An 18,381-nucleotide genomic window follows, 5' to 3' on the forward strand; every position below is an offset into this window, starting at 1 on the left:
CCGTAGACTGTAACAGTCGTTGTCGCAATTCTCGTTCCCGGTGGTTGTTACCTTGTGAGGCTCAAGTTTTTTTTTTTTGTGTGTGTGCATTGCATCTTTGTAAGCTGGGTTCAGCACCTTGTATCTGTTTCGCCGTTAAGGGCGTTATTAATTTAACGTCAGGCCTTCGGCCTTTTATCTAAAAAAAACCATGTGTATGTCATTAATTGATAGTAAGCTGATGTGTTACTTTGATAGCGTAATGAACTACATGCTCGGAGTGGTGCACTCTTTATTAGCTTTGTAATTTGCTCACTTCCATCATACTTTTGGGATGGTGTTTAATGGAGCACTGCCATGTTTACTTTAACTGGAGAAAACAAAGCTGTCAATTCTGCTCATCAGGTGGTCCGAAGGGCAAAAATCTGGTAAGTTCCAAGTCTCCATCTCTTTTCTTCAGCATACCATCCATAAACTATATTGGTAGCCCATATATGGCGGAGCTTGAAGATACACTTGGAACTTTGGACATTGTTTGATGCCCAAGCGCATATAATTAAGAACTTCATTAAGCATGTATTTTAGAATAGTAAAGTTTCTTTGTCCAACTAGAGAACTCCGCGCTGAATTTTCAACACATAGGAAGGACACTTACTTCTTTAATCATATCCATATTTTTTATTAACAGTTCAAGGAACCAATGCTCCCTTGGTCATTCCTCTGGGCCTGCTCCAGCTTTGGTTTCACCACATGGCATAGGTTTTTTCTCCAGCTTTGGATTTCCAGCTGCCGCCTGCGGTGGAGCAGGTTGCTTTGAGTACATTGTTCCAGTAGCACTGGAACACTGCCATTTCCCCTCCTGCACTGCCATGGAAGAGGACAGGGCACGCCATCATGGCAGACACTCGGAGCCAGGTGGCCCGACCGGCGGCGGAGGAGATGACCCTTTCATCGCCCTTCCTGACGACGTGATCATCTTGATCCTCGTCCGCCTCCGCTGCGCCTGTACTGCTGTGCGCACCGGCGCCCTCTCACGCCGGTGGCGTGGCCTCTGGACCCGCCTCCCAGACCTCATCTTCCGTGACGTCGCGCCATGCTTGCTCCTAGCGGCGCTCTCCTCCCTCGGGGCGGGTGGCGTGCCCATCTCCCTCCTCGACATCGATGTCCCTGCAGCAGTACAAGACAAGGTACGTGCCAACCATGTCGGTACAAGAACAGGTCTCCGGTCGTCATTAAGATTAAGAAGACGACCCGCCAGCTATGTCTCCTCATTGCTCCGCGCCGCTGGAAAGTTCTCGCCAGCAGCGTTCCGCTTCAATCACCCGCACCAGCTAGAGACGCCATTCCTCGACGTGGACTTGTCCACTTGCTTCCAGGGCACCACTTCGATTGAGCTGCACGCACAGTTCCTCTGCTTCCCCGACCCACAGTCCGAGCTCCCCGCGCTCCAGAGACTCTCCCTCTCCGGCTGCTGCATCAGCCTTGCCTCCTTGGTCCCCCTCTGCCCGCGCCTGCATATGCTTAGGGTGGCGGACGCTTTCCTCCAACCCGATGGCTTCGCCATCCGCTCGGCGTCGCTGCAGGAGCTCGTCGTAGAGAACAATGTCGTTAAGTCAACGATCCAATGTATCCACATCATCGTTGACGCCCCTGTGCTCAAGCGATTCACCATGTCCCTCCGCACCCGCGGTGACCTCAGCATATCCGTCTCGGCACCACTAGTGGATAAGGTCTCGTGGCGGTGCTTGTATACTGGATCAACCGCCGGGCTTGGCCTCTGGGGACTCTCTGCAGTGAGATTAGAGACAGAGGAGAGCAAAGGAGTAAAGGAGGAAGACGATGTCCCTCGTGTCCATGTCTTGTGCCTACACATGTTTGCCAGAGTATGTTTATATGTCTGCTTGATCTCCTATGCTCTTGCTCAATTTATTTACACGATTAACTTGCCAAATGTGTTAAAGTTATGAACATGATGTCATGCCAAATTATTTTAGCCATATCCACGTGGTTATTCAGACGATCAGCTCGGCTTTGCGATGGAGATAGAGAAACATATGATTACGGACTTCTCTGGCTTAGAGGTGCATCTCAGAACAACAGAACATGTGTTTGGAGCATTTCTGTTGCGGCTACTTGGGATGCATCGGATTCGCACTGCTACAAGAAGCCTTAAAATCGTCCTACAAAGATTTGAGGTAATTTTTTTCTGCGCTTATATACCTAAGAGACAAAAAAAATGTTCTAGGCACATTCTTGAGCTAGTTAAGGTCTCAATTGTGGATGGAGCATCTATAACACGTTTTTGTAACTCACAGATGAAAGACAGATGTACACCCCTGGTGAATTGTTCTTGTGATGAGCCAAAGGACTGGAGAGCGCAGACAATCTCTTTGGCCAATCTTGAAAAGGTGGAAATTAAACAATTCAATGGGCAGGATCATGAGTTTGATTTCTTGAAATTGATATTTCGATGTGCACCAATGCTTAGAAGAGTCGCCCTGGAGCTGACAAAAGGGTTCACTCCAGATAATGATTGGTGCACAGAAATACACAGCATCTTCATGGGGTATCCTTCTGTGGAATGCACCGTTGATCATAGTCCAGGTAAGAACGTTCAACACACATTCTCCTAGATGTAAGAATTACGTCTTTTTGTTTGTATAGTTTCGTCAAAGGCTATACTTTAGCCCTAATCGCAAACCTTTATAGCTATGTCATTTCAACGTCTTCCATGTTGTGTAACTTTATAGGGTGGTTAGTATTTTTCGTTGACATGCCAATTATTCATTATAAGGTAACTTAATTTGGTTGCCTCTGACGCTTTTTGCTTGCTAAAGAATGGCTGGTGTGATGCTATGTATGTTTTGGCGGCAGATTACCCGTCTTTATGTGTGTCTTTTCTTTAGGTTCTTTCCTGTAATGTGGCCCAGGGGACTAAACCCTCATACTATAAATTTTGTGTTTGTCAAACAGAGTCTGCAGGAAATAGAGTGTTATATACTATCTACTATCTACTTTGGTTTTGCCGTATGGCTTTATATATAAAGCCGGGCCTATGGCCTTATGTTTAACTTCGGTTGGTATATATTAATGAGAGGAAAACATTGTTTATCTAGTCCATTCAAACTTGGTGGTGCATCTATCCTGATGTGCGCCAAAAAAAAAATCTGAATATGTTATAGTACTGCAGATTTTTGTGTGAGAGTTATTGGTTCTGAGAATTTGTGCACATCATCCTGAGCTTTTTCTCTGTTTTCAAAATTGCAGCTTAATGGTTGGAAAAATAAAAAGTTCTAGTTTCTGTTTTATTCCTTTTGTGAAGAGGTTCTAGTTTTTGTTGAACAAGCATTTTGTTATTTTTCTTAATGTGTTGGTTTATTCTTTTAGCTGTTGACAATTTGGCAGCATTCTCTATGTCATACGACCACTTCATATTCCATCCCAAGATACTGACTTAAACTGGTTTTGACTTGCCACATCTGTATGCAGGGTCGATGCACCACAGGCCAAGCTGTGTGTCAACATGATTCTAATCATTAGATTTGCAGATTCGTAGTGATTATCGACAAGATCATCTTCTCGCGAGCGGGCCTAACTCCACCATCTTACTTGAGAATTCTGCTTGGTCATCTGGATGGATAAAATGAGCTGCCGAGGTGTTACTTTGCGAGTGTACATGGTGGAGCCGCATGAAATGTTGTGCTGGTGGTCTTAATGAAAGATTGAATTGTAGCCGTACGTGGCCTATAAGTTGCCATTGTTAATCCTTGAAGAAAAGCATCGAAGCCTACATAGTATTGTTTCATTTGGACTGACTACCATGCAATTGCCAAATTCAGTACTGGCGTCTGATCCTAAGTTTGCCTCCCCCTTTCTTCATAGAGAGAGACGATGATACCTTGATCCGGCATAGAAATCATGGTTCTCTCACCCAACTAAGAGATACCTTACATGGATAAATTTGTGCTTGCTTTATTGATGAACGAGGGGTGGACTTACACAGTCGATCTGATTACCCAACTCTAGATATTTGGAAGCGGCAGGAAAACCTTCTTCGGGACGAAACCTTTCCGCTCTCCAAATCACACACGCTAATGGCGAAAATAGGGCATGCAAGCAATTACATATCTATGGGCATCCCATACTTCTAGCTAGTGCAGCACGGCCTGGTGTGGGTCCGCCACGGACCTCTTGTTCCCCCACATGACATCTTCCGCTCCTCCGTGCTGGAACACCGGGTTGCTGTGAGAAACCCCGACGTGATCATGCGTGAAACGGGCATCGTTCGAGCACGCACCCTTCTGGTAGAAGGCACAAACCTGAGAAAACTAACAAGCATGCATCACCGTAAGGATCGGTGCAAGGTATGATCCACGTCAGAAGTGTGGTAATGAAATTGTTACGTTGTTAGCTTGGCCAGTGGAGTGGTGGGAGAGCTCGGAGCTCTCTCCTTCCACGCATGCTCCGTGCTTGGAGAAGCTGCAAAGAACCCTGAAAAGGGGACACAACAGGAAGGCACTTGAGGCCACTGGCTAGCATGGAGTTGAGACTTAGACGAACAAGTGGAGGCATGTATGTTACCTGGCGGTGGACATGGTCCAATTCTAGGACGAGAAGATGGATGAATGAGTGAGTGAGCTCACGATGGATTCCCAAGCATCATCCATATCCGTATATAAATGGCGAGGAGGACGTCGATAGCACCGGCAGTAGTAGCGCACGTGCCCCGTTCGATTAACTAGTCCACGGTTTTGCTTCCCTAAAATAAGTAAATAAAAAAGAAAAACAAAGGTTCCAGTTAGTTTCAGCGTTGGCAACTCTCGGGCCATGGATTGATGGATGATTTTGATGCGTGTTTTCTCTCATTTGTGGCACTGGTCTTTTCTTGGCCCCTCTGGTGACGAGGAGAGGATGATGGCCTCGACAGCGCCGGTAATCTAACTGGAGCCCACCGCAATCCGTTGAGTTGCACCCTGCTCGCGCACGTGTCCCCTGTTGTTTTATTTGCGGGGATTTTTCTTTCCCAATGCTCCATTTTTTACTAATTTTAGCATTGGGCGATCTTGGACGGATCCACGTCACGTCGATAGGCATGTTATCTCTCGTTTGTGGCCATGTTTTATTTTCATGCATGGTCTAGCTTTCAGTTATATCTATTTTTCGGAAAAAGGACGCTCGAAATTAACATCTATTTTCATGCATGGTGATGCTCGATTGTGTCTCATATGCCATGGATGGATGGATGTTCTTTTCTTGGCCCTGCCGGTGACGAGGAGAGGTGAGGATGATGGTGCGATAGCACCGGCAACCTAACTGGAGCCCACCGCAATCCATTACGTTGCACCTTGCTAGCGCACGTGTCCTCTGTTGTTTTATTTGCATGGATTTTTCTTCTTTAATGTTCCAGTTCTTTTACTAGTTTCAGCATTGGGTGATCTTGGACCACAGACGGTTTTGGTAGAGGATCCATGTCACGTCGATAGGCATGTTGTCTCTCGGCTGTGGCCATGTTTTTCTTTCATGGTCTAGCTTTCAGTTATGTCTGTGTTTTATTTTTCGGACAAAAAAGGAGACCCTGTAAGTCAACAACTTTTTGACACTTTTTTTTTTGTAGAAATCAGACTATTGCTAAAAAAAACACGGCATCTCCCGTTCTGAGATCACTGCAGAAAAATTTCTCTCCCCCAAAAAAGCAGAAACAAAACATTGTATACAAAAAAGTGTGGGTAAACTCTTCCTTGCAGAGAGAAAACAAACAGCAACAAAATATATACAGAGGAACTGGTATTATGAAGTTCGGAGCTTGCACGTACCAGCTGCATGTTACCGAATCAAAATAGATCTTGTCAAGAGAATTAAGAAAAATACACTTCCACGGAGGGGTTCCGTAGGTCTAGTGTTATTGGTCGTCCTGAAGTCAGACTCGGCGCTTTCCCTTTTAAATTTACTGTCGCCACAGTACTTGATATCTGCAACTACCTGCTGTGCCCGCTCCAGATTCACGTTGCGACTCCAGTTCCGATTTGGTAAGTGCGTAGCATATTCCGGTTGCTACTCCAGTTCCAATTTGGCTGGCCCCAATCCTCGTCCTCTTTATTTATCGTATCCAATGTCAGGCGAGCGATGGAGATACATCTACTAGGTCGTCATGTTTCGTCCGGCGTTTGGCACCGTGGGGAGGATCCTATCGCGCCGGTTCTGCAGCCAAGCATCGTCCGGGTCGACGTCGTGGAGGCCCGCCGGAGCTAGGCTGTTACACGTACGCTTCTCAGCTTAGTCATCCGCTCTCTCAGGCCCCAATCCTTCTCTGTCAGTACTGTCTGCGTGTTGAACGTTTATGGTGATAAAATTGCAGTGTCAGAGGAAGGTTGGGGATGCTGCAGCTATTGCTGCTGGCCGTCGCTCATGGCTCTCTCGCGGGTAAAATCTCTTACATTGATTTACTACTCTAGTCCATAAATCAGGTTCATATATATGTATGGTTGCGAGAGTAATCATGCAACATGTTTCCTCTACAAACACTAGAATATCATCACTATAGATGTGACTGATAAATATAGGAGTAGTACTCCGTCCGTCCAGAAAAGTATGTCTCAACTTTGTTTAAATTTAGTTGTGTCTAGACTCGATTTTCTATATAGATACATCTAAATTTAACAAAGTCGAGATATCCTTTTATGGACCGAGGGAGCTAGTATGAACTTTTTCAATTCCCTCAAACCATGTCGCTAATTTCTTAGAAAATTATCCTCGACCGGCCGGTAAGCACATTACTAAATATGGTTTGCAATTGTCCTGGATCGGGCCTTCTTGGCAGGATCGTAATTACATCAGCATGGTGCGTTGGTTTCGGACTTTGGAATGTGAACATGGTTGAAGAGCATGAAGAAAGGTCTACCCGCCCATCAGAGGTTGACTGGGTGAAAGCAGGTGATGTCTCTCCCGTTGTGAGGAAACAAAACGGTTGTAGTAAGTGTCTCAAGCTTTTGCTCCCTATCTCAGCCAGCGTGGGCTTCAAATTGTTCTGCCGTTGATCGTTATTTATATCCAGCTGCGTTATGTTGAGATTGCTATCATATGACTACTGTTCAACACAACCTTAACTCGTGCATTTTTTGCAGGCTGCTGCTGGGCCATGGCTGTTGCAGCCTCGGTTGAAGCAGTACACTATATAAAGACCTTGAGGAAGATCTCCCTCTCGGTTCAAGAGCTCATTGACTGCAACACATCAAACTTTGGCTGCAAGGGTGGTTACGGTGTTCTTGCTCTTTGGTATATATTGAGAAATGGGCTCTCCAGCGAATCCTCCTACCCGTACATGGCTCGGAGAAGTATCGCGGGTTGCAAGGGGAACAAAACAGTAGCAGCAAGGATATCAGGCTTTCGTTTTGTCGACCGGACCGAGGATGCTCTCGAGAGAGCAGTAGCGAAGCAACCTGTGCTTGTCCGTTTACAGTGCTCGAATGATCTGCGGAATTACAAAGGAGGCATCATGGAGTATGGATCCATTCCTATAATGACTAGGGTGCATTTGGTCTTGTTTGTCGGTTATGGCACGGATCCCGATGGCATTAAGTATTGGCGCTTCAAGAACTCATGGGGAAAGGGTTGGGGCGAGGATGGGTTTGGGAGGATTCGCAGGCATGTCGCTGACAAGCGAGGTGTCTTGGGTATGTTTATGCGGCCATCGGTATATCCGGTGCTTAATATCTAACACATCTTGGTTGGAATTTTTTTAATGAAATTTATGCATCCATCTTCTGCTTAGGATCTTAAACTTTAATTTCATACCTATTTCATGACAAACTCCTAGTCAAACCAAGTTGCATACTTCAAGGACTTGCATTGTCAAGATGTACTAGATTGACCCAACGCTCCCCGCCGCGCCGTCCTCCGATACCAGCGTTTAGTTTTTTTTTTGTTGCGTTCCTATTCTTTTGTTGGCGTTGGTCGGTCCCGGCGCATTTTGTAGGGCGGCGTATGGTCGGTCCGTCCTTGCAAATGTGTGGGACATGTTGTATGTTGGTGGGTGTTTGTGTGTTGGTCACGTACGTGTTGGTTATATATGTGTTGAGGTTGCAGTGTCGGGAATATATGTGTTGAGGTTGTGGTGTCGGGTATATAGATGTTGAGGTTGCGGGTGGTATGCGTCTATGTCAGTTCTGAGCGCTTTATATCGATCATCAAGTGACCATGTTTCCCTTTTAGCTATAGATGTGAACCTGAGGCATAGTGGCAGGACATCTCGTTGGTATGGCTATGGCAGTCGGATGACTGTATGTGTAAAGGTAGTTTTTCGGATAACTTAGGTATCTTCTATCCTCCTGGTTTACTAATTTGTGTCCGGTGATGAACGCTTGGCAGCTGGTGTCACTCTTGTTCATCTCTCTCGCTGTTCGATACTCGCTAAGTTGTTCACAAAAGCGGGTGGGTCGGTGGCATCATATTTCACATAGTGGCTTTCGGTAGGGCACTAATCAGCAGCACAAACATCGTTTCCTCAGCGATGTCACTTTGGTTGTGCCCTATCAAGGTGCGTGTGGTTGGTCATGCCATGCTTGGTGTGCATACCTCCGAAGAAGATGTCGATGATCGAGGAAGAGAAGGATTGTGCGTGGGGCTGGTCAAATGAATCGGAGGCATCAAGATCTTATGATATGTTTCACGTTGTATATGATGATGCATGCCATGGCAAGATCAAGATCCTCTAGGTATGTGCAAAGCTCACGGTGTTGCGCCGGAGCATGCCCCATGAACTTCAACGGAAGGTTGGAGGGAAAGCTCTGCCATGGTAGAGAAACATGGAGAAAACACTGTCATGGCAACAACTATGGAAGGACACGAGAACGACCACGACAGGACCCCGGGAACGACTGTGAGAGCTCGCTGGTAGGGGCACCGTGCTACAGGCTTGTCTGGTTTCATCCCCCACGAGAGAGAGTAGTTAAAATGAGTTTCATGATCCTTCTATATATAAAAAATGCCTCGGGGATCCATCTCCCTCTGGCCTCGTTTTTTATGTAAAAAATACCATTATTTATAGGTTTGTGTTTCCATACACCCCCTAAGGATGAAATGTTTTCCTGAATGAAACGCAAGGACTGTTGATATTAAACGATACATGTTTGAAATTACGGTAGAATGGCTGAGATTAATAATATCACGATACCCTTTCGGGGGTCTAGTAGTATGACTATATTCTTGAAGTGTTCTTTCATAATGTACTAATCTAATGCCATAAATATTGCTATATTTTTGTCTATAAGCTGATGTAACTTGAAATAGTTTGGTCTAAATGTGCATTTCATCGAGATGGAGAGGGAGTACGTCATTCCATGTTCAGGACACACAAATCTGTCTGAGTGTGCAGTGGCCAGGCATGGCCGCCGAGAGTTATTGGCCGTGAGCATCGTCTTGATCTGTTGCATTATTATTGGCCGAGAGTCATGCAGTCTCCACTGACTTGACGACCGTGCCATGCGTGCACTATCTGCTCTGTAAATTTAAAATGCTCATCTACATGCATGCACTACACGGTTAAACTGGATGGACATGGCGCATATACTCTACGTATTTGGATGTTGACAATACACTAGCTAGCAGCTAGCTGTGGCTAGAGGGTGATGCGCATTCGTAGTGCTTCCTCAGTCCTAAATTAAGGATTTATTTAATCCACGATATATAAAAGATGTAGGAATAGAAAAAACATAGAATTGCAATGGCATGCTCCAGTGGCGGAGATAGACATCATTTATGTGTAGTTAGTTTAAAATTGTGTTTGTGTGAATTTTAATTATTTATTGCATACTTTCAGCTTGTATTGCAAACAAAAATTGTGTAGTCCATTGACTACACAGCTTAGGCGTGACTCTGCCACTTACATGTATAAGGATATATTGCCTCTATGTGTGGTTTCTTTAATTAATGACAACCCTGCAGATTAAAGTTTTCATTGAGTTTATATGAAGAAACATTTCATATGTAATGCTTGTAGTCTATGTCTTGGATTCAAGTGTGGATGCCATGAAGATAAATATATACTTTGAATATTAGCATCAAAATTATCGATTTAAAGAGAAGAATATGATATAAAGATCATGAGAGTACAACTTTTTTTGAGAAAATAAATTTTGAGAGGTTTCTGCGAAACTGGCATGTCCACCAGCGGCGCTAGGCTCACCACCGGAAAGACCGGCATCTGTCGGCAAGTGCACATAGGGCCACCAGGACGCTATGCACTAGCCGACCAGCAACCGCTCGACGTCTGGCCAGGCGACCAACAATCAATTCGGCGCAAGCCTCGGTTTTGGACCATCTGACTGACTCGCTCTATCGCGGGACTCCAGACCAGCCTGTGAACCGGCTCGCCGGTGAGACCGACATGTGGTCCGGCTCTGCCGACTTACCACCGGGATGACTCAAGGAGATTTCCCAAATGACTACTTTTCTCCATTGAGTTATTTGGTTTCAAGAGAAGAATTCAAGATATGACTCTAAGTCGGTGTCATGGTAGACACATGAGTTGAGCTATGGTTGACCAAGATATAGAGCATGTAATCAAATGAAGAATTATCTATGTACCTCAAGATATTGTGATAGATCATGAGGAGATACAAGATTGACCAATACAAAGAGCGAAGATTGGATTCAAGTTGATCAATGCATGAAGCATACTGAATGTACCACATGGGATTGTGGGATCTTATGGTATGGTAAGCTTTATCAATTATGCTTTATGAACTAATCTATTATATACATGTTTTTGTGTTCTCTATGTGGGTTAGGTATCTTTTCAATGGGCATCACGCATCAAACATAAGATCTCATAAATCCCCATGAGAGGATGACATCCCACGTGATGGTCATCATCAAGGCAAGTTCAAGATAAGCATGGAAGATAATATGCTTTAACCTTGATATCCATTTGGTGATAATGGACATGTGAAGATGTGACTTAATGAAGTTATCCAACAGTGATGTATGGGTGAGAAAAATATGAATCTTCATGAAACAACAATGATCAAGTGAAACATTCCATCTTGAATGAAGCATGAAGTGGCATCATCAAGATCAAGAGGGATGAGCAAGGTAAAGGTATGGACTTGCTAGTTTTTCCTTTTACCGGTCTCTAGGTGGTTGTTAGGAGACTGGGTCAGATGATAGATAGCCACAATATCAAGACGAGTTTCCGTTAGGTAACTTGATCGCACCGTCTTAGGAATCTCATCCTTTGCATTATTTGAATCCCCTTATTCTTGTTGCTGTTGATATTTCTCTATTTGAGGTTCTTGAGCTTGTTTCTATCTTTTCAGCAAGTTCAAGTTCATCAAAAAGATAATGCATATGCATTTTCTATTGCTTATTTTTTACTATGGAGTTTTTACCGGTTCTTCGTCTCAGATGTTTCACCCTTCGCCACTTTTGGTATTTTAACCTTTTACAATTTATTGGATTTTAGAGTCTCTATTAGATTGAGCTTGTTCTTAGCTTTTCAAAAAGCCAAATCTGAAGGTATATATGATGCCCCCCATAGGGGGCCTCACAGAGATTAGCATCTCTCAGCCCTAGGATTTACCCCCGATGAATCAAAGCCGTCCGTTTTTTTACCGTGGTGGTATAAAAAGAGCATCCAACGGAGAAAACCCTAGCCGCCTCTCCCCCAATCCCTGCGCGTGTGCGCTTCTCACCAATCCCCTCGTGTCCGGCGGCGACGTCCCGCCTCCAGTGCTTCTCCTCCTCCCAAGCCCCGTCTCTGTCTTTGTCACCGGACGAGGATTGCCGCAGGTGGAGCTCCGGCGCCGAGTCGGCTGTAGCAGCGCGCCGCCTCGCTCTCGACGAGCACGAGTCATCGCTTGTGGGAGGAGGTGGCACGGGGGAGAATGGCGGCGAGGTTCTTGCCGCAGGTGGAGCTCCGGTGGCCGACCCGGCTGCAGCAGCGCCGCCGCTTCGACGTCGCGGTGGGTGACGCCAGCGCTTGGCAGTAGATGAGCCCGGAGGCGAGATGAAGGAAGGCGCGTCGCGGGAGAGGCGAGCCTGGAGAGGAGGTCGCCGTTGGGGGCCAGCTCCATGACGAGGTACCAGCGCCGCCACGGATCCTCCTCGCCGGCGACGCCCACGGCCTCCTGCATCAGCCGTCCTCAGCGTGGTCGAGCACGCATGCCAGAGTGTCTGGACCTCCCCTACTCTGCCTCTGATTCCCACTAGGTTCATCTCTCTCTCTCTCTAGATTCCCTTCTTCCTCGTGAACGAATTTGGTGAAATTATTGTGTGATTGGTTAGGAAAGGAGATGCAAGGAAGGTCTTGATTTTGCACAGATTGTTCGTGTCCTCAGGTATCCTCTACGACCACTTTATTTTCTCAAATTTTGGTACAGGATATCCCATGTATGTACAATACTCTCTCCATTATGTGGCTTGCCTATGCAAACTATAATTGCTATATAGATGAATCATTCCTGACAAAATAAATTCGTGTTATGTTTGAGACAGGCATCAGATGACAACTCTAAGATATAAAAGTCCATTCTCCTAACATAGGCGCATTCTTTCAGTACAGAGGTCAGTAAAGAGATCATATGTTGTAGTAGCTTGACTGTGTCACACCATGTGAGTTAGATTGGTCACACGTGATGCATCCATGTGTTAGGATATGTAATTGATGTTGCCATAAAGGGTTCCCAAATTTTCTCAAAGAAGATGATTATTTCATATATATTTTAATGTTGGATGGGCACCAATTTTACTTCATGGGGCTCCTCGACTCATGGTTTTCTCTATCTGTACTAACCCAGCGTCATCCACCCCCCATACAGGTTAGTGTTATGTGTCCAGTTCCCATAGTTGCTGGTGAATGTAAAATTATGGTTTCATCAAGTGGCTTTTCCATTTGTATTTCACAACAATATTCTTCCGTATCATATACTCCAGGCAGTCAGTTTGATAATTGCGATGATTGTAGCGGCTCAGATTATTTGGATATTGAATATCTTTCTGCTACGGAGAATTCAAGCAACCAGTTTATTTTCATGAATAACATAGGAAGATTTCAAGCTTTCAGAACTCAAAAATATTTGTACTGTATTTCCTTCTCTAACTAAATGAAAGTGCACGCTATTTTCTTCCTATCGGATCAAATTGCTTATTTACATTTTTGTACTTTGATTATTCCGTTTCATATAGCCTGTCTAGACTGATCTCATGTACAGTGCATTATAACATGTATGCAGGTGCCCTCCTCTGGTTACCTCGGTGCGCCTGCTGGTGAGGGTCCGTAGGCTGTAGCCTGCCGGTGAGAAGGAGGACGATATTGCTATGGGATGTAGCGATGGGTGATGGCTGCGTCCGACCTCGCTTCCCGTGCGTAGTTTCTAAACTGAGATCGATTTATTTTTGCTTGCAGATACCGTGCTGATCCTGCTCGTTGGGAGGTACATGAGGAAACGTGTGGTGTTCCTCAAACAGCTCATGTCTGGCCTGTTCCTGATCTCTGGTAAATCACCGCTAGCTCATGCACTGTAATTGTTTTCCATGGTACCTTACAGTACCCCAACATCGTCCTTTATGCATTGCTGATTATTCAGCTAAGTTCTACGTGAGCTAACTGTATGGGGTGTGAAAGCATCGAATATTTAGGATCTCAGCTTGTTTTGTTATCTGCGTCAAACTTGTAAGAGAATAAGATCAAGCCTCTGTTGGTTATGGATGTCAGAAAGTATTGGCCAGCATTTTTTCTGGTCTGCAACCTTTGAGTGATGGCTTAACGCTGGTTGAGGTGAGATTTGAGTTTCTTGGCCCCTCTTAGTAATGGGTGTCAGATTGGTTCAAGGTTTTCAGCTTTTCCCCTTTTTCTGCAAGCTCGGAGCGACTTCAGACCTTGGGATCGGTCTGGTTTTTCCACAACTGGAACAGAGATGCCTTCTAAGTTTTTTTCTCTCTAATCATGATGTTTCTTCTATGATTTTCTAGACTGGTTGACAATGGTCGCTATTTTCTGAGATCGATTAGATCGTGTAGTTCTTGCTTGCAAACATGTTCATCCTATTTTGTTAGTGACCAATGTCCACTTTGCTCTTTCTACAACATAGCTAAGCAGAAGTGAGTTTTAGTTCATTTGCACCACTACTTGTTAATAGAGCGTGCATCCTTTTCATGGAATGTACACTTAATCTTTACTGATATTGCAGGGCAACACGATAGAAAGGATGTGTGCCAGCCAACCGAATAGACCAGTTCAGGGAGAAACTAAAGAAAGATACGATCTACAGACTTGAATCCTGGTCTGTTTATTTCTTATATCCCCGTACATATCAGGTAAAGAAGGTAATACCTTTTGTTGCTTCAGTACCAATTGCTTGATTGCAACTCTTAGTTTCTCTTGCTGAAAGCGATTAAAACATGACGATCTCTATAGGTGTATTTTTTATGATACTACTTGGGGTCAATATATTTTGGTTATTCTTGTGTGAAATAAGAAAATTACTATTATGTGATGGGATGGATGATCTGAACATTCTATCTGATGATTATTCCTTATCGAAACCACTTGTTTATTGACATTTCAAGGTATTGTCTTGAGAAAGGATGGAACTAATGTTTTGAACAAGTTGTAGCTCTGAATTTACATGTAAGGACATGAGGCCTAATAACTAGGTTGCTCATAATGCAGATGATGTTTATTGTTTAGCTTCAGTACTTCGTAATCAGAACTTGGCTGCTTGAAATCCCAAGCTTATTTGTTTAGAGCCTTGCTGCAAAGTGTGTCCTTGGTGCCATGTTTTCGTGGCCTACTGCAGTTGGAACTATGGTAAAATATGAGGGATTGCTTACTTCAAATTTTGGTTTGTTTGTTCAGCAGTAAAAAACGATACCTCCATTTGTTCAGGTTGAGGTGTTGTTTTTTTGTTGACAGACATGAGAGCTTGATTAATGATAAGATAGGGTTCGAGAGGTTAAAACTGCGAGTCTGTTCGCTCAAATAATTGACCTTCATAAAAATATGAGTTTGTATGAATAAAATATTATAAAGATGGGATCTTGATTAGTTAGTGTCAGGTTTGTCCTGATGCCACGTTTTCTTTGCCTAATACAGTTGTTTCTCTTTCTCTGCTATTTGGTAAAAATGGGATTTTACTTGCAAAAAAAGGGAGGTCAGGTGCTTGGAATGCTAGCTTGCTTGCTTAAAATGTAGTAAAAATAAAGCCTTGGTTAGTTACTGCCAGTTTCCTCCTTGATGCCATTTTTCCTGGCCTAATGCGGGTGGATCGGTAGTACAAAAAATATCTTGCTTACTTAAAAGTTAAAATGCAGGTATTGTTTGTTGTCTAGCAAAACGGCCGTACCTGCTTCTAATGCAGCATATTTCTGTGTGCTTTATTAGGTTGTTGTCTTACCAGTCTTCGCTAGCTGATGTGTCCATTTTTTCTCCAACCTTTTGTTTGTTTCTTCTTTTCTGTGTTCTTGGTATCATGATGCCACTGAATCGTTTGAAGCATCCTCCTGCTTGGGTAACTCCGGCCTGGATGCCTCGTGCGGCATAAATTTGGCATCCAGTGTTATCGTTTCTTCCTAAAATGCTTCTACTGTGTATGTTGACAGCTACGTTTTCCCTGTTTTTGCGGACCTAGCTAATTTATGTGTCTGCTTGTGTCACCACGGAAAGCTATTAAACTGAAACCACAATTTTACTAAATCTCTTTTCACCTAAATGATGAAGTGGGCATTTTCTATCCATTTGATTCTGTCGTTACCAAATTGCTTGCCTGGCATTGTTGCTCCCTGGTTTTTTGCATCAATCTCGATTTCCAGGTCGGCAGTTTGCCTACCATTTTGACAGCAAGGGGTAGTAGTTGGGCAGCAGTTATATGAAACAAAAATGAATTCTATATCCAGTACGACTATCTAGAATAAATAACTGCTATGAATCCTCAGTTCATAAAAATATTCAAATTTAATTTTACTTGATCACGTTGACAGTTAGAAGCTTTGAACCATGTTTTTTTTGCGTAGTATGGAGTTTATACCATCAGAGTAGCTGCTAAAAGAGAAGTGGCTGTAAAATACTTTGCATTGCATATGGTTTTAGATCATTGCCTCACATGGAGCTAAACCATCCGTCCGCAATGTCGTCGCCAAGATCACAGACAAAGCTGCCCTTTGGTTCAGAGCTGGCGCGTCGGGCCTGCGTGTCCTACTGCCGCCCACCTGGGATGTCCACTGAGTTGTAATCTCTGTTTATCTTTTCAGAACTATGGCCTCTTAGGAGGTGATACGTCCCAAATGTATCTATAATTTCTTATGTTCCATGCTACTTTTATGATGATACTCACATGTTTTATACACATTATATGTCATTATTATGCATTTTCCGGCACTAACCTATTGACGAGATGCCGAAGAGCCGGTTGTTGTTTTCTCGCTGTTTTTGGTTTCAGAAATCCTAGTAAGGAAATATTCTCGGAATTGGACGAAATCAACGCCCGTGGTCCTATTTTTGCACGAAGCTTCCAGAAGTCCGAAGAGGAAACGAAGTGGGGCCACGAGGTGGCCACACAACAGGGCGGCGCGGCCCAAGCCCTGGCCACGCCGGCCTACTGTGTGGGCCCCTCGTGACGCCCCTTGACCTGCCCCTCCGCCTACTTAAAGTCTTTGTCGCGAAACCCCCAGTACCGAGAGCCACGATACGGAAAACCTTCCAGAGACGCCGCCGCCGCCAATCCCATCTCGGGGGATTCGGGAGATCGCCTCCGGCACCCTGCCGGAGAGGGGAATCATCTCTCGGAGGTCTCTTCATCGCCATGATCGCCTCCGGATCGATGTGTGAGTAGTCCACCCCTGGACTATGGGTCCATAGAAGTAGCTAGATGGTTGTCTTCTCCTCATTGTGCTATCATGTTAGATCTTGTGAGCTGCCTATCATGATCAAGATCATCTATTTGTAATCCTTCATGTTGTGTTTGTTGGGATCCGATGAATATTGAATACTATGTCAAGTTGATTATCAATCTATCATATATGTTATTTATGTTCTTGCATGCTCTCCGTTGCTAGTAGAGGCTCTGGCCAAGTTGATACTTGTGACTCAGAGGGAGTATTTATGCTCGATAGTGGGTTCATGTCTCCATTAAATGCGGGACGAGTGACGAGAAAGTTCTAAGGTTGTGGATGTCTTGTTGCCACAAGGGATAAAACATCGATGCTTTGTCTAAGGATATTTGTGTTGATTACATTACGCACCATACTTAATGCAATTGTCTGCTGTTTACAACTTAATACTGGAAGGGGTTCGGATGATAACCTGAAGGTGGACTTTTTAGGCATAGATGCATGCTGGATAGCGGTCTGTGTACTTTGTCGTAATGCCCTGATTAAATCTCATAGTACTCATCATGATATATGTATGTGCATTGCTTTATTTGTCAATTGCCCAACTGGGAGAGACACCACTAGTGAATTGTGGACCCCGGTCCTATTCGTTACATCTGAAATACAATCTACTGCAATTGTTCTTTACTGTTCTTCGCAAACAATCATCTTCCACACAATACATTTAATCCTTTGTTTACAGCAAGCCGGTGAGATTGACAACCTCACTGTTACGTTGGGGCAAAGTACTTTGATTGTGTTGTGCAGGTTCCACGTTGGCGCCGGAATCCCCGGTGTTGCGCCGCACTACACTCCGCCACCATCAACCTTCAACGTGCTTCTTGGCTCCTACTGGTTCGATAAACCTTGGTTTCTTTCTGAGGGAAAACTTGCTACTGTACGCATCACACCTTCCTCTTGGGGTTCCCAACGGACGTGTCGACTGCACGCATCAGGAGGATTGTAACAACTAACTCTTCCCTTCTTTTTAATGAAATGAAATGCAAAAGCTTTTTGTGTTTTCTCGAAAAAGATCATTGCCTCACCGCCCTTGCCTTTTGGTCAATTTCTATCTTCCGTAGGTTGGATTGAGGTAGAGCGTGGTCACCGACTACCGGAGGTGTTGCGAAATGGGTCTGCGGGCTGATACGGAGAAGCAAGGCAAGGTGATGCCATTGCCACAAACTGATTTCTTTCCTGGTTTCCCAAGAAATTCTGTTATGCTTTTCTAAAACAGTGCAATTGGTTTCCTTATATTTTGATGTATGTTGGTCAATTTTTCCTAAATATATTTAATAAATGCAGCATAGTGGTGTTGATGGCAATCTTCCTTGATTCACTACTGTGTTTAAACTTTTATAATCCGTTGATCTTGGTTCTTATCTTCTCCATTGAGCCATATTTGTCGCAATAGTGGATCCAAGTACTTTTTTTTACTTAGATATGTGCTCTCACCGCATTGGTTAAATAGGGTTATCGGGTTGACCTAGAAGAACACATCATTTCGTATAATGTTTTGCGGTAAACAAACTAGAATTATAT

General features: G+C 44.3%; 3 protein-coding genes across 4 annotated transcripts; 2 read left to right on the forward strand and 1 right to left on the reverse strand.

The window, feature by feature from the left end:
• Positions 1–1,582: 1,582 nt before the first annotated feature.
• Positions 1,583–3,763, forward strand: LOC124701178. Its single transcript, XM_047233229.1, has 4 exons — positions 1,583–1,862; positions 1,974–2,174; positions 2,295–2,583; positions 3,469–3,763. Exons 1-4 carry the CDS (start codon positions 1,650–1,652, stop codon positions 3,504–3,506), a joined length of 741 nt encoding a protein of 246 aa, XP_047089185.1. The 5' UTR covers positions 1,583–1,649; the 3' UTR covers positions 3,507–3,763.
• Positions 3,764–3,931: 168 nt separating this feature from the next.
• Positions 3,932–4,696, reverse strand: LOC124701180 (E3 ubiquitin-protein ligase makorin-like). Of its 2 annotated transcripts, none has more exons than XM_047233231.1 (3): positions 4,561–4,696; positions 4,383–4,470; positions 3,932–4,298 (listed from the first exon to the last, which is right to left on the reverse strand). In XM_047233231.1, exons 1-3 carry the CDS (start codon positions 4,572–4,574, stop codon positions 4,131–4,133), a joined length of 270 nt encoding a protein of 89 aa, XP_047089187.1. In that variant the 5' UTR covers positions 4,575–4,696; the 3' UTR covers positions 3,932–4,130. The 2 variants fall into 2 exon arrangements, with proteins under 2 accessions (XP_047089187.1, XP_047089186.1); XM_047233230.1 differs by having other exon boundaries at positions 3,932–4,307.
• A 1,406-nt stretch (positions 4,697–6,102) lies between these two features.
• Positions 6,103–13,579, forward strand: LOC124694313 (zingipain-2-like). The gene is made up of 6 exons (XM_047227311.1): positions 6,103–6,213; positions 6,335–6,399; positions 6,797–6,948; positions 7,101–7,649; positions 13,379–13,468; positions 13,560–13,579. Exons 1-6 carry the CDS (start codon positions 6,103–6,105, stop codon positions 13,577–13,579), a joined length of 987 nt encoding a protein of 328 aa, XP_047083267.1.
• Positions 13,580–18,381: the final 4,802 nt, after the last annotated feature.

The sequence above is a fragment of the Lolium rigidum genome, chromosome 3, assembly GCF_022539505.1.
Source record: "Lolium rigidum isolate FL_2022 chromosome 3, APGP_CSIRO_Lrig_0.1, whole genome shotgun sequence".
NCBI lineage: Eukaryota > Viridiplantae > Streptophyta > Magnoliopsida > Poales > Poaceae > Lolium > Lolium rigidum.

What these genes read in the sequence shown, in the direction of transcription:
- LOC124701180 (XM_047233230.1), bottom strand. An exon ending in CCACTGGCCAAGCTAACAAC is followed by an intron (nt 4,308 to 4,382) that starts GTAACAATTTCA and finishes CATGCTTGTTAG; the next exon opens with TTTTCTCAGGTTTGTGCCTT.
- LOC124701178 (XM_047233229.1), top strand. Translation starts at nt 1,650, where the DNA reads ATGTCCCTCCGCACCCGCGGTGACCTCAGCATATCCGTCTCGGCACCA. An exon ending in TCGTCCTACAAAGATTTGAG is followed by an intron (nt 2,175 to 2,294) that starts GTAATTTTTTTC and finishes TGTAACTCACAG; the next exon opens with ATGAAAGACAGATGTACACC. An exon ending in CACCGTTGATCATAGTCCAG is followed by an intron (nt 2,584 to 3,468) that starts GTAAGAACGTTC and finishes ATCTGTATGCAG; the next exon opens with GGTCGATGCACCACAGGCCA.
- LOC124694313 (XM_047227311.1), top strand. Translation starts at nt 6,103, where the DNA reads ATGGAGATACATCTACTAGGTCGTCATGTTTCGTCCGGCGTTTGGCAC. An exon ending in TGACAAGCGAGGTGTCTTGG is followed by an intron (nt 7,650 to 13,378) that starts GTATGTTTATGC and finishes TTTTGCTTGCAG; the next exon opens with ATACCGTGCTGATCCTGCTC. An exon ending in TGGCCTGTTCCTGATCTCTG is followed by an intron (nt 13,469 to 13,559) that starts GTAAATCACCGC and finishes CTGATTATTCAG; the next exon opens with CTAAGTTCTACGTGAGCTAA.